The sequence below is a fragment of the Podarcis vaucheri genome, assembly GCF_965113315.1.
Source record: "Podarcis vaucheri genome assembly, chromosome: 14".
NCBI lineage: Eukaryota > Metazoa > Chordata > Lepidosauria > Squamata > Lacertidae > Podarcis > Podarcis vaucheri.
In genome coordinates, this window is record NC_138752.1 from 54,600,143 (window position 1) to 54,614,129 (window position 13,987).

General features: G+C 52.0%; 1 protein-coding gene across 3 annotated transcripts in view; it reads right to left on the minus strand.

The window, feature by feature from the left end:
• Positions 1-13,987, minus strand: part of MGRN1 (mahogunin ring finger 1) — a gene marked incomplete at its 5' end in the record, with an annotated part of 82,230 nt that overhangs the window by 4,738 nt on the left and 63,505 nt on the right. For 2 of the 3 annotated variants that reach the window (XM_082199761.1, XM_082199762.1), the window contains 12 exons: positions 117-340; positions 1,662-1,771; positions 2,672-2,831; positions 3,290-3,358; positions 4,340-4,387; positions 4,721-4,773; positions 6,361-6,427; positions 6,823-6,940; positions 7,965-8,111; positions 9,017-9,105; positions 9,643-9,761; positions 12,116-12,309. In XM_082199761.1, coding sequence (XP_082055887.1) covers positions 117-340; positions 1,662-1,771; positions 2,672-2,831; positions 3,290-3,358; positions 4,340-4,387; positions 4,721-4,773; positions 6,361-6,427; positions 6,823-6,940; positions 7,965-8,111; positions 9,017-9,105; positions 9,643-9,761; positions 12,116-12,203 — 1,292 coding nt within the window. Of the gene's footprint in view, positions 1-116; positions 341-1,661; positions 1,772-2,671; positions 2,832-3,289; positions 3,359-4,339; positions 4,388-4,720; positions 4,774-6,360; positions 6,428-6,822; positions 6,941-7,964; positions 8,112-9,016; positions 9,106-9,642; positions 9,762-12,115; positions 12,310-13,987 lie in introns of those variants that run through there. The other variant, XM_082199763.1, reaches the window with a different exon arrangement.

The following is a 13,987-nucleotide window of genomic DNA, read 5'->3' on the forward strand; positions in this document are numbered from 1 at the left end:
GCGTTGGGCAGAGGAGAACAGGTGAAGGTTTGGACTGGGAAACGGAGCAAGGAAGGACCTGGCGTAGGGGAGGGCGAGAGGGAGCGATCCAAAGAGGCTTCTCCACAAGATTTCACCTGTCTGGTGACTTGCTGCGCTTGCTCTTCTGATGGCTGCTCTCCACAGCTCGGTCCAACCCCACCAGGGGTCTTCCAGAGAGGGGAAGTCCGTCCAGGACCCCCGTGTAGGTGATCTCGTCGTAGAGGGGAGCCGAGGGAATGGAGGGGGAGATGGAGCGCAGGCCGTTCAGGGCTTCCAGCAAAGAAATGGGCTCATAGCCTGGAGGGATGTTGTCCGAACACTGCGGAGGGAGAAGGAGAGGAAGACAAAAGCTCAGCCGCTGCCATCCGTCGTTGCAGTTTGATCCCTACGGCACTGAAGCCTCTTGAGCTCTGCCCTCACAGAACTGCAGGACTGGAACCCCCACTGCAGGAATTGCAGCTAAACACACTGCCTGGCAATAGAAGACACCCACGGAGACATTTATACGCCACCTTTTAAGATTAACGCTTTACAAGGCAGCTTACAACATTTAAGGACGACAAAAACACCAGAGAGAAAAATAACAAGAACCACAATAAGTAGTTTAAAATCTTCCCAAAATCTCACACTCCTTATCAGGACAGGAGAGAAACATCTTATGGCCACCAACTTGGATGGCTTTAAAAGAGGGCTGGACAGATTAATGGAGGAAGAGGGGGCTCTTAGTGGTTGCTGTTCAGCACGGCTGGGCAATTCCTCAGCAGTCGGAGGCAGCAAGACTTCGGAACCCCTTGCTGGAAACCACAGGAGGCCAAGGGCTCTGGAGCTGCTGTTCTGCTTGCGGGTTCCCCACAAGGGGCACCTGGCTGGCCACTGGGAGAACAGGAGGCAGGACTGGATGGGCCCCCTCTGGCCTGATCCAGCAGGCTCTTGTTATGGCCTTATGTTTAGCAATGAGTTTATCTTCCTAAGTTGCTTCAAGTCACTTTTGTGAGGAATGATCATTCTTGTTGCTGTTACTTGTCTCACGTTCTGTTTCTCTGGCCAACTGAGCTGGGGACTCTCAGGGTTGTGCAACAGTCCCAGGGGAGAGTCTGGAGGCACAGGCTAAAGCTCAGCTGCCTGGGAACCCCCTGTAAGCCACTGCCACGGGCACCCAGATGGAGGGAAGGGGGGATACGGTGTTTTAAATGTTTGGAAGCTTCCCAGAATGGCTGGGGCAGCTCAGTTGGATGGGCAGCATATAAATTATTATTAATATTATTATTATTATTAGTAGTAGTAGTAAGAAAACGAAAGAAAACAGCTATTCCCATCCACTGGGATAGCAACACACCTTCTCTTCCTCCTTCCCTGTCTCTCTCCTTTGCTATTTTTATGGCTTCCTGTCCTTCTACGAGGCAGGCTGACTCCCCCCCCCCCATTACCTGAGGGGGACAGCCAAAGCTCAGCAGAAAAGGCCCCCAGGAGCCCCCAGCAAAGGTGGGGATGAGCCCATGTCTGCCTAGAACCTAAACCACCTGCCCTCCACCCCACACAGAGAGATGCATCCTCCCCACCCCCAGTGCTTCAAGTGTGCTTTGGGGAGTGAAACCACCCCTTCTGCTGACCCCTCCCAGACGCCTGAGGCTGCTTCTCACCGAATGCTCATCGTGGTCCAGGGTCTGTGCCAGGACGGGGCTGAAGGAGAGCGGAGACAGGGCCCCGGGCTTCTTCCTCACGGCTCGGATCTGCAGCAGGGCTCGGAAGGCTGAGGGGGGAAGTCAAGAGGAGCCCAGTCTCATCTCTTGCGCCCGAAATCTGCCAGGGGCAAGGCACATCATCTTTGCCTCCTACGGGTTGGGCTGTGGGCAGAGTCCTCTGGGAGCTGGGACCCCAAAGCCACCTGCTAGCCACGTTGATTGGGGAACACAGCAACTGCTTTTGCAAAGAGAGGCAGGCGGCTTTGACTTACGCAACCGTTCCAGGTGCCAAGGCAGATCAGCTGCTGCCCCAGCAGAGCCCCTTAAAGGCACAGGCCTCAGAAACAGGCATGGGCACCAAACCTGGAATCCTGCAATGCTCCTCCTGCGCTCGTGTGGCAAGGCATGTGCACCTTGCTATACCGCAGAAACTGAATCCACGGAGCTCATGTTTCCCTGCTCCATCCCTGCCCATCAGCAAAGGACTTCCCATGAGAGTTTCACTGAACAGGGGGAACAAACGTGCCCCCCCCGGGCATCATAGGACTCTAGAGTGGGAAGGGACCCCGAGATCATCTACCCCTTGCAGTGCAGGAATCGCAGTTGAAGAATCCCTGACAAATGGCCATCAGACCTCCACTTAGAAACCTCCAATGGAAGAGACTGCAACCTTCCAGGGGAGTTGTGGGTTCTGTGAGTCCTTCCCACGGTTGAATGCCTCTTGCCCTCCAAAAATTCTTCCTAATGCTTAGTCGGAATCTCCTTCCTTGAGACCTGAATCCGCTGGCAGTAGAAAACAAGCCTGCTCCATGCAATGAGAACGGCAGCCTCCAGAGGAAAAGCTGCCCAGTGTGATCAAAGGTGGAGAAGGGTCTCTGTGCTTCAAGCCCCAGGTTTGCTGGCCTCCTCCTGGCCTGCAAAGGGCTTCTTCCCTCACCTCTGCCCCGCTCCGCCCCCCTGCTACTCACGCAAGCGGCAGATGGGGCAGTTGTTGGCCTGGTAGCGCAGGGTGTCGGCACACGAGTTGCAGAGGCAAAGGTGCCTGCAGGGAAGGATGAGGGTGTCCCGCAGGTCGGAGAGGCACACCACACACTCGTTGCTGTTGTCACTGTTCTCATCGTCACAGGGCTGCAGTGGGGGGAGAGGGAGACAGAGAACTCACTGGATGTTCCTGTGGCCCAGCTCAGCGTTCAGAACTCTCGCTGTACCGCAGAAATCCAGGGGCCCCTTTCCGGACTCTGACAGACAGAACCACCCAACCCAACACTACTGGCAGCAGGTGGTAAGATCAACCCCACCCACAACAGGCAAAGCCCCAAAATTTCAGAGGCACACACTCACAAGGTGCCTTAGCAGGATTTGGCTTAAGCAGATGCCAGAAGAAAGCCACAGCTCTGAGCTGTTGCTGTGGGTCAATAGACAACTTCTCTCCCTCTGGAGAGCAAAAGCCTTGAAAGGGAACGTTCAAGGGAGAACCTCTGCTTACTCCCCTTTTAGACAGAGGGATGCGCTCCTCTCATGGTCTCTGACTGCCTTGCAGCCCTGGGAGAATTGATGGCCTCCCCTTCCTCGCTCCCTCTCCTCACCTTAGTCTCCTGGTTGTTCTTGTTCTCAATGCCATAGATCTCCTGAAGCAGGTAACTGACCCGGTCCACCTGTGGGGAAGCAGGAAATGCTGCTTGCTTCTTTTTTAATCGTTACTCTTAACTACTACTACTACTACTACTACTACTACTACCACTACCACTACTACTACTACTATTATTTCCACTAGGATATTCTAGGCGGCTTGCAATGGAAGTTAAACACAACATGATACAAATACACAGCTGAAAACTAAACACGAAGAAACAACCATCTAAGGCAAATGAGAAAAAAGGATGGAATCAGGTTGGAAACCAAAACCAGAATAATAAAAGGGCAGCAATGTCCTCTTCATTGAGCATAAGCACAAGTCAGAAGAACCTGGCAGCTGCTGGCTAAGCCAAAGGAAGTGCATGTGGCCCCACATTCTGTCCTCGGAGTGGCCAATCAGACGGCTCTGGGAACCCCATAGGCAGCGCAGGGGAGGAACAACACATCAATGGCTACTTGCCACAATGGCCATGTTGCACCCCCACTGTCAGAAGCACCATGCGCCTGAACACTGGCTACTTGAAAGGGGAGGGGGAGAGCTCCAGTCCTGCCTTTGGGCTTCCAGAACAGGCATCTGGTCGGCTGCTGTGAGAAGAGGGTGCTGGACTACGTGGGCCATTGGCTCTTCTGATGCTCTTATTTGGGACTCGCAACAAATGGTATTGATTCAGAGGCACATTGCCTTCAATCCTGTGGACATCATGCCTAGTACCCACAGAGAACTTTATCATCTGTGAATCTGCCTAAACCTCCTTTTAAAAAAAACGGTTTAAATATTTGTATTACACATTCTCAGTGCAGTAAATCCAGTGGGCCTTGATAAGTTGGGTGGGGGTCAGGCCTCTCTGGGATGTCAGCCAGCCCCTCTGCCAATAATAATAATAATAATAATAATTTATTTATACCCTGCCCTCCCCAGCCAAGGGCGGCTTACAATTGATTGAAATACAGCTTAAAAAAACAAGATTAAGCCCCATCCTTGCAGACAGACAAAGACTTACGATCTGCTTCTGCTTCAAAGGCTTCACTGAGAAACTGCCATCCACATGCTGGTGAGGGGAAAGGACACGGGAGAGATAGGTTGGCACATTTAATATGAAAAGTCTTCAGCTGCTTGCTAAGCAAACCCTCCTTCCATGCACAGACCCACTTGCATTTTCAGGATTTATTCTGATTACACAATCCAAGCTGCCAGATTCTGCAATCTCCCCATTCAAAGCACCAAACAGAACAGGGCAAGAGAGGAGCGGAAAGGGGCCTTGCAAGAGAGGCTGGAGCCACGGAGAAGGCAAGGCAATGTCTCTCGCCTCTGCCAGCGCTGTTAGTCCAGCAACCACCCAAAGCCATTTCCTGCTCAGATGGGGCAAAAGGGGGCTTCTTACCTTTTCAAAGGCAGCCAGGAGGATGTGGGCATGGCCAGTCACTTCCACGACAACTGCGGGGAAAGCGGAAGGCCCATGAGATCAGGGGCAAGGCGACAGGCAGTCCAAACGCCCCATCAGGCCAGGCTACAAGGGAGGAGGATCAGGGCCCGAGTCCTCCCGCAGTAGGACTCTCCAAAGTTGGGATTTCCCACTAGCCCAGCTGCACAGGCTACCCACATGGTCACATGGGCAGCAGAGCTTTCAAGGTGACCAAGGAAGAAGTCGTGCACAATCAAGGCATACGATGGAGGTCAGCAGGCGGTTCTGAACCAAGCCCTTTTCTGAACCCTTTTCCCTCCTGGTAATTTCCTTTTTGAGGCAAGGCAACCAGAATTGTACCCAGGTTTCCAAACATGGCATCGCACTAGAGACCGTTTTTGTTCCGACTCCTTTCCTAATGCTCCCTGGCATGGAATTCACCTTTCTCACAGCTGCTGCCCACTGGGCTGACCTCTTCATCAAACTGTCATGTGACCACAGGCTGGGGGGGGGGGCTTTCTTGACCCAGGCTACCAGTTACACAAACAGAAGATAATATTTTCGTTTTCTCTCCCACGGCATGATGGGAAAAGCTAAGAGGGAGAGGCAATAGCTGCTTCAAACAACATCGCCATTGTCTCCAGCTTTATTGACACACAGTCCTTGGCTGAAGACTTCCAGCACAAGAGATCTCACTATGGAGGCGAAGGAGAGAAGGCTCCAGTTGTTGTTTCCCTCCCAGGGATATCTCTCTGAAGTGTCACAGATGAAGCCAGAGCAGTGTTTCCCAAAGTGTGGTCTGTGTATCCGCAGGGGCACACAAAAGGGTTTCAAAGGGTTCACAGCAGAATTTGCTCTCAGCTAGATAAATCAGCTGAGGAAGCTCCTGCAGCCAGTCAGAAACCACAGAAGCCCTGTCGGACGTTCGGCTTCCAAAAATAGTTCGCAAACCAGAACAGTCACTTCTGGATTTGCAGTGTCCGGGAGCCAAAACGTTTGAGAACTAAGCTGCTCGAAAACAAAGGTTCGACCGTATTATTACAACTACCCAATTAATAATAATAATGATAAGGGGGTAGCTTTAATAATTCTTTATAAATAGCTTTACAATATATGGTTTAAAAAAAAATGTAAAAAAATACTTCTCCTGAGAAAGGGTACATCAGTAAGACTAAATTCTCAAAAAGGGATACGCAATTATTCTAAGAATAGGAAACACTGAAGTTAATCTGCTAGCACTGCTGGCAATCCAAATCTCTTGGGCAACGCGGGTCTTTTGCTTGGCTTAAAGAACAGGCCTTCTTTAGCACAGAGCCTCTCCTGTGTCCCAGAAGACGCATATGAACAGGGAGACAGTCCCAGATGGGAACAGAAGGTGGAGGTGGCATGAGCCAAATCCTGCCCAAGAGCCAGCAAACCAGTTCCCCTCCAGCACCCTGCTCAGCCCCAACACAGAAAAACTAGCATGGTGGAGACCTTTCCCAGGACTGTCTGATTCCAGCGCAGCCTGGCCCCTTGGGAAGGCCACTCCAGCCTCTGGGCCAAACCCTGCTGGTGCCCCTGAGCCAGCCCCATTGCTTCCGCTTCCCAGGGGCACAAAGGCAAAGCGGGGGTCTTACCGTCGCCTTCATCCACCACAGCCTGGATGACGACGGGGAAGATGCCGCGGTCCAGATCAAAGTTCAGCTGGAAGGAAGGAGCAAACAGAGGGATTAGTCCACCTGGTAGCGAGTCCTGTGCCTTTCCATATGGAACTCCTCCAAGGGAAAGGTGTCAAAAAACCTCCTTTTGTGTGTGTGTGTGTGGGGAGAGATACAGGATGGGAAGGAAGGCCAAGCAGCCACTCAGCTTCCTTCCCTGCTTCCAGCCCCTCCCCTTGGAAGATCTTTACTTCATTTCCCAGCACCTTTATAAATTTGTGCTGAGGACACCACAACTGCTTTGCTTTCAACCCCCCCCCCAAACCCCCAGGAGCAAATTCATTAAGACGGGGGAGGCAGGCGGGAGAAACACAAGCCTATGTGACTCCGCTAAGCTAAAAGGCCCAAATCTGGGAGGCACTGAGAGGCCAGGAACGTCACCTCGTCGTCTTTCCAGTCCGAAAAGTCTATCTTGAAGGATGGGAGCGAGAACTGCTGGCTGACTCCTCGCTTGTAATGCACCGTTTCCGACTGCAGAGAAGGGTTCTTTGTGCTGTAGCTGCAGGCAGGGAGAAGAGGAGAGGCTCAGCGTCACACCCAGAGGCAGCTCCTGGGCTCTCACAGGCCACATCCAGACCCTTCCATGTCATGGCCAAGCACAGGCCAAAAGCAACGGAAGCTGCAGCACACCATGTCACGTGCAGGTGGACCTGCTGGCACCCTGAGCTAAGCTAGCAGATTTCTGGACATAAAGGAAAGAAGGGCGTCTCCAAACTACCCCAGAGTGCAGCTCTCAGTGGGGCAGGGATGCCAGACCTTGGGGATGGCAATATATTTTTCTGCTGAGCCAAGCTGGTGAATTTAAGAGCTAAGATCCCCATCCCTTCAGCTGGTTCGCCAGCTACAACCATTCCAGAACAGGGATCGCCTGACCACTGTATGGGGCTGCCCTTGGACCTGGTTCAGAAGCTCCAGCTGGTGCAGAATGTCTAGTTAACAACACGGGGCTCCATTGCTAAAGCCCGTCTACTACTGCGCCAGGTTCAAAGTCCTTGTATTCGCTTACAAAGCCCTGAACATCTTAGGCCCAGGGTATCTCAGGGATCACCTAATCCCTTATAGCCCAGCTCGATCGAGGAGATTATGTGCAGGAGTGTCGCTGGTCATTCTCCAAGCTGGCAAGGCTCATCTGACAACAACACAAAACTGAGCCTTCAGTGTCATCGGCCCAGTCCTGTGAAACTCTCTGCCACTGGAGATCACGCAGGCGCCTTCTGTTTCAACCTTTAAATGCCTGCTGAATACTCTTCTATTCTGCCAGGCTGATGCGGGCAATTAAAAGTACATCTTTCCACAAGAGTTATCTGACGTCTGATTTTAACTTTTCTATATGGCTTTTATTGTATGGCGTTATGTACTACTGTTGTAGACTGCTTTAAAAAATGAAACAGCTGTGTGTAAATACTTTTATAAATAAAATAATACAGAACTATGGGTGGGTGAATACGATGTCTCCAAAAGACACATGATCCCTTTGACGGGCTCCCCACAAGGCCCCTCGCTGCCAGAGTCCCAGCACTCACACGGCCATGCCGCTAATGAACTCCTCCGTCGCTTGGCAGTAGATGGTTATTGCAACGCGTGCGTCGGCATCAAAGGTGAATTCCAGGCTGTACAAGGCCTTCTGCTTCCCGTTCTCCTCAGTGGGGCTGTCAGCGTCCTCTTTGTACCTGATGTAAAGGGAGGCTGAGTCACAGCAGGTGAGCTCAGACATTAAGCTTGCTGCAATCTCTCACCTGGCGCAGAAACTCAATCCTTCAGCCGTCTCTGTTTCTTTATTACCACCCACCCACTCAAACTATCTTCACAACTATCACATTTCCAGCTCTCCTGATGGGACTGTCTAAAATGCTTTCTAAGATATGCACAATATTTATTACATTGATGGTTTTATTATATTAATGGTTACCATTATTATTATTATATGGTCCCTGAAGCCACGTATGCCATGAAACAATATTATCACAATAAGATTATACATAATAAACACCTGATCTTCAGGAGACAGACTCCTCTGCCTTCTTGCCTCTATTCATGTTCCCCTGCCCAGAATTCTCAAGCCCCTCAACCCATCCCTCTCAATCCCTCCATTTTGGCCAGAATTAGAAACAAGCAAAAGCAAGGTTTCAAACCACCTGCTTTCTAGATCTTGCGTATCTCCAGATTTTCACAATTCACTGCAAGTGTGGAATGTGATACTAAGCGCAACCTTTGTTGTAACTCAAAACACCCCCCACTTAAAATGCTCTGTTCAGCAGCACACTAAGACTAGGACAGGCAAAGGAAGCCTCCTTCTTCAGTTCACAATCAAGAGTTCACAATATAAAATAAAAAGGAAGCCTCTGAATGTCAGAAAATCAAGCAACCTGCTCAGACGGAAAGAAGGCAAGTTAAGCACCTTCTTTGTAAAAAGACACAATTTCAAACCTCTCCCCCCCCCCACCCCCCGTGCCAACTCAGCACAGAGTCTGCATTTTAAGCTCCTTGGCCTCAGCAGAGCATAGGCTAAGGCAGCTGTGATTCCACCCTGGCCCCCTGAAAAGTCTCACCCCATGGGGGTTTGGGTCTGCAGTACCTGACCAGGCGAAGGGAATCTTTGCGGATATTCACCAAGCTGCGCAAGGTCTTCACTGGCTCATGAGGTGCTGGGGTTACATAGGGAAACTGGAATGAAAAACCAGGAGCCTCTTGAGAAAGCACACACAAAGCAAGGGGGAAGGTCTAGAGGAGGACATAGGACATGAGGGGGGCAGGCCGCTCTCCACCCCCAACACTGGCACAAACTGGCTCTCTCCACATGCACACCCAGGAGGAAACCTCCACGCAGGGTTGTCTGCTATCCCTGGAAGGGTTTGAGCCAGAACAAAAAAGGGAGAGCTGTACATATTCAGCAATCAGGGGTCCACTCTCCCCCAATTGAAATCCACCAGTATTTCTCACTTTGTTTTTCTGAACCCCATTCAACCTCAGGGAAAAGTTGTTTAAAAACACACGCCTGCAACCCTTCGAATTGAGAAGTCATAATTCAGGTGAGATCCTGTGAGGACACCCTGCTCTGACCTGGCAGGCTCCAGCTGCTTGGGACAACGGCAACCCCCATCCAATGGCTGTGATGGGGGCTGTGCTCTGAAACAGCTGGCTGGCTGGTGCTCCCCCTCCCCCCCCGGTTCATTTTGGTGCACCAAAATCATGAGTACTTGCCTGGACGGGCCTGTTGCCAAGGAAGTTCAAGTCCATATTCTCCCCAAAAAGGTAGCCCTCAGGGTGTGGCGTGTCAAACTTTTCGCCTCCCATGAAAAAATGACTGGCAAAGTAGTTCCCTGAAGAGAAGGCAAAGATCTAGTTTTACGTGTGTATTTATTACATTTTTAACCACCGTCGTCCACACAAGGATCTCAAGGTCATCGTATAGAGTTCTTCCCCCACCCACCCACCCATTTTATCTTCACAACTCACACAGTGAGCCTCACAGTCGAGAAAGGACCTGCACCGCAGATCGGGCACAGATGCCAAGGGCACTGGCAGGACTTTGGCACAAGGCGGGGCTCAGCAGCCTCTCTCTGGAGTGGGAGAGGGCAGACACCCACACCAGCTGGCAGCCAAAAGCTACACTTGCCCCCCCCCCCCCAAGATTTGTGGAAGGAGCCCCTTTCGTGGGCTGTGCAATGCAGGCATACAACCACCCACCTTGCTATTTGGCAGGTGCCTGGAAGAAGAGAGCTGGCAGGCAGGTGATATGGGGGGAGGGAGAGAAGAGGAGGGGGCAGCCCACTGCTGCTGCCTAGCAATGGCTCAGAGGAGGGAGGGGCCCGCCATGATAAAAACATTAGAAGAGCCCGGCTGCAGTTGGATCTGTTCCGGAATCCTGCTCTCCGTGTGGCCAACCCAAGGGAAGCCTGCAAGCGGGATCCGAGGGCAACAGCTCCCGGGGCGCCCACTACAGCTGTACATGGGGGTGGGAAGAGACACCCATGTCACCCAGTTTCCATCAGTGAGCAGTTCTGGGAAGCTCACAAGCTGGGCATGAAGGTGGCCCCCTCACCAGAGACTCAGAGGTAGGCTGCCACGGAGCACAGAGGCTCCATTTTCAGCTGTTCTGGTTCATAGCAGCTGGGGGGGGGGGCATCACAAACACACTGGAGCAAAACTCTGCAAACATCCCTGTTCCGCCAGAAAGCAGACAAGCGAGACATGCAATCGACAGCCCTCTCTTTGACTCCAAGACCAAGGGGCACTGAGGGGCCCTTGGGACCAGTGGCTATTTATTTATTTTATTTCACAAAATTCATACGCCGCTTGATTATAAAGAACTCCAAAAACTCGACGTGGCTCACAAAGAAAATAATAATACATGATAATCATCCGGGAAAAGCCACTGTTTGAAATGTTCAAACGATTAAAAACCAGCAATGACATTTGCAGGTGTTTTCTTTCCTCTCTGCCCATTTGACTGGCCCCTTTGCAGTGGCTGGCTCCCCCGGGGGGGGGGGAGAGGGGCTATGCTCAGGTGGTCTCCTGGCTTCTCAGAAGAGGCACCTGCCACCAGGCTGTTCTGATGGGGGGGGGGCTTCTGGTCACGTTTTGGGGTGGGGATCAGGATGGCAGAGTTTGGAGGGAAAGCCAAGGGTCCTCTCGTCCTGGATGCCCCTCTGTTTCCAGGCCCCGTTCAACGTGCTGCTGTGGACCTTTCAAGGGCCCAAGACCGCAATCCCTCCAGGCGAACTGGCCCAGAGGGCGGCAGCAGCAGCAGGGGCCTTTTTGGTGGTGGCTCCCCTTTCCTGGAGCGCTCCCCCAGGGAGGCTCAGCTGGTGCCTTCCTCACCTGCATCTTCAGGTGCCAGGTAAAAAGGCTCTTTTTATCGTGGGCCTTTTAAACTGCGCTATCACACAATGGACATGCAGTATATTGAAAAACAATGGAACCAAGGAAGGGACTAGACTGAAGGGGTCAGCAAACTTTTTCAGCAGGGGGCCGGTCCACTGTCCCTCAGACCTTGTGGGGGGCCGGACTATATTTTTCGGGGGGGAATGAACGAATTCCTATGCCCTAAAAATAACCCAGAGATACATTTTAAATAAAAGGACACATGTAAAAACACGCTGATTCCCTGGGGGCCAGATTGAGAAGGCGATTGGGTCGGATCCGGCCCCCGGGCCTTAGGTTGCCTCCCCACGGAAGTCAATCTGTTTTGTTTTGGTATTGTCCTTGTTACTGTTCTTTCTGGAAAATCAATAAATTGTTATCCAGAAATTAAACTGCGCTGTTGCTTTGCGCTGCCCTCCCGCGATCCCAAAGGCCCGTGCGATCCTCGGGGGGGGGGGGAATGAACGGCGGGGGCGACGGCGGCAGCCCCAGGCCCTGCAATGCAGGAATGGCAGCCGGAGGGCCCCCCAGGGGTCATCTAGCCCAACCCCCCGCCACCCAGGAAGAGCCCCGGCGGCCGCTCCGAGAAACGAAGCCGCTTTTCCTCTCAGGCTGAGGGAATAAGAGGGACCCCCCCTTGTGGGTTGGGGGAGGGGGAGAGCCCCCCCCCCACAAAAACCGGGGAAGGGAAGCTGAGGAGAAAGAGGGGCCGCTACTACCAATATTATTATTATTATTATTATTCGTTTCCCGGGGCTCTGGGCCCACCAGGGGCGGGGCGGGGGGGGCGGCGGGGGGGGCCGGGCCTCACCGGACTTGGGCGGGTACCGGTAGGCCGAGTTGGCCTGGATGTCGATGTCCTCCACGCCGGCGATGCGGCGGCTGAGCAGGGAGCCCATGGCGGTCGGCGGGTCTGGTCGGCGGGCGGCTCGGGCGAAGCCTCTTCTTCTCCCTCAGCGAAGACCCCTCAGACACTCCGTCAAGGCCTGCAGGCCGCTCCCGCGCGGGGCACCACGGGAAAGAGAGTCCTCGCGCCCAGGCTCGTCGCGTGGTTCGCCGCGGAAGAGGAGCCCGTCCGCGGACTACAACCCCCAGGAGGCGCCGCGCCGCGCGGGGAGAAGAGGAAAACACAACAATGGGAGGGCGTGGGAGGCGCGGGGCGGGGCCTGACCCTCAGCCAATGGCAGCGCGGGACGGTAGAGATAGGAAAAGGTAGAGATTCCACTCTGTACGTGGCGGGGGGGGGGAGGGAGGTGAAGTGAGTTTATTTAGCGCAGATTCCTCGAGCTTGGTTTTTAGGTCAACCTGAAAATTCAGTAATAATGTATTTGCTTTTGTAAAATGTAGTTTAAAGTGACAATTCAGCTGTTTATGGAAGAATGTAGAGTTTCCCACCCTGAACTGAGGGGGAGACATCCTAGTATTAATTACTCTTGAGAGTCCCACGGACTGCAAAAAGATCAAACCTCTCCATTCTGAAGGAAATCAGGGTCAATTTTTATGGTAGCCCAAATCTCAGTTGTACGGGTGTATGTATATATCTCAATTTTAACTCATGAGCTATTGATGCAATCTGCTCTGATTGTATATTTTATCTTTAGGAACACTGTTTTTATTGTTATGCGAGCTGGTCTTTGACCGCAATAAATTATCTATCACCCTGATGTTGGGAAAGATGGAGGGCCCAAGGAGAAGGGGGCGACAGAGGACGGGATGGTGGGACAGTGTTCTCGAAGCTACCAGCATGAGTTTGACTAAACCGCGGGAGGCAGTGGAAGACAGAGAAGTGCCTGGCGTGCTCTGGTCCGTGGGGTCACGAAGAGGCGGACACGACTAAACAACAACAATTTCTGTCCTGTTTTTGAAGTCAACATGAAATATACTCTGAGTCGAGTGTGGATTTCATGCTCTTTATTCAGCTCATAGTAGAGAGGAAGGAATGGAAGTTTTCCCAGAATGTCTGCTTTATATACATTATTTACACAATGGGCCCCATGTGATTGGCTAATTCCGGGATTCTCCTGTAGGCCAATCAGGTTGCGGATTCACTTCCACCTGGAGCTGGATTGGGTGGCTCCTGCGGACCAATCAGACTGGTCCTAGAACAATAGGATCCAGAATGAAGCAATCAGACTGCTGCATTCTGAAGCCTATTGTTCTAGGACCAATCAGACTGCTGCATTTTGGCTTAGTCATGTATAATGAGATAAGAATCCAATGTCTCTGTTCAGACCAGGTCTCTCCATGGTTTTGAGTTTGGTAATGAGTTGCAATTCACATTATACATGACTAAGCCATTTCTCACCTTCTCACCCCTTGCCTTTTCCTGTAAGACCTATTGCAGTCGTTAAGAGTCGTCAACAGGTTCATCTCAGCTATCTGCCAATCACCCATTCCCACCACCCTTCTGAGTAATACCCCTCCCCACCTTCTCACTATATAGAAGGATCTGGCAACTTCTGTTTCAGTGTATCTGAAGAAGTGTGCATGCACACGAAAGCTCATACCAAGAACTAACTTAGTTGGTCTTTAAGGTGCTACTGGAAGGAATTTTTTTATTTTGACTATGGCAGACCAACACGGCTACCTATCTGTAACTTTTCCATACGGTATATATTGTTACAGCCCCCACCAAGCGGTGCGCGAGATTACAGGGGCTCCAGGCGCTTGCCCTGGGCTCGTA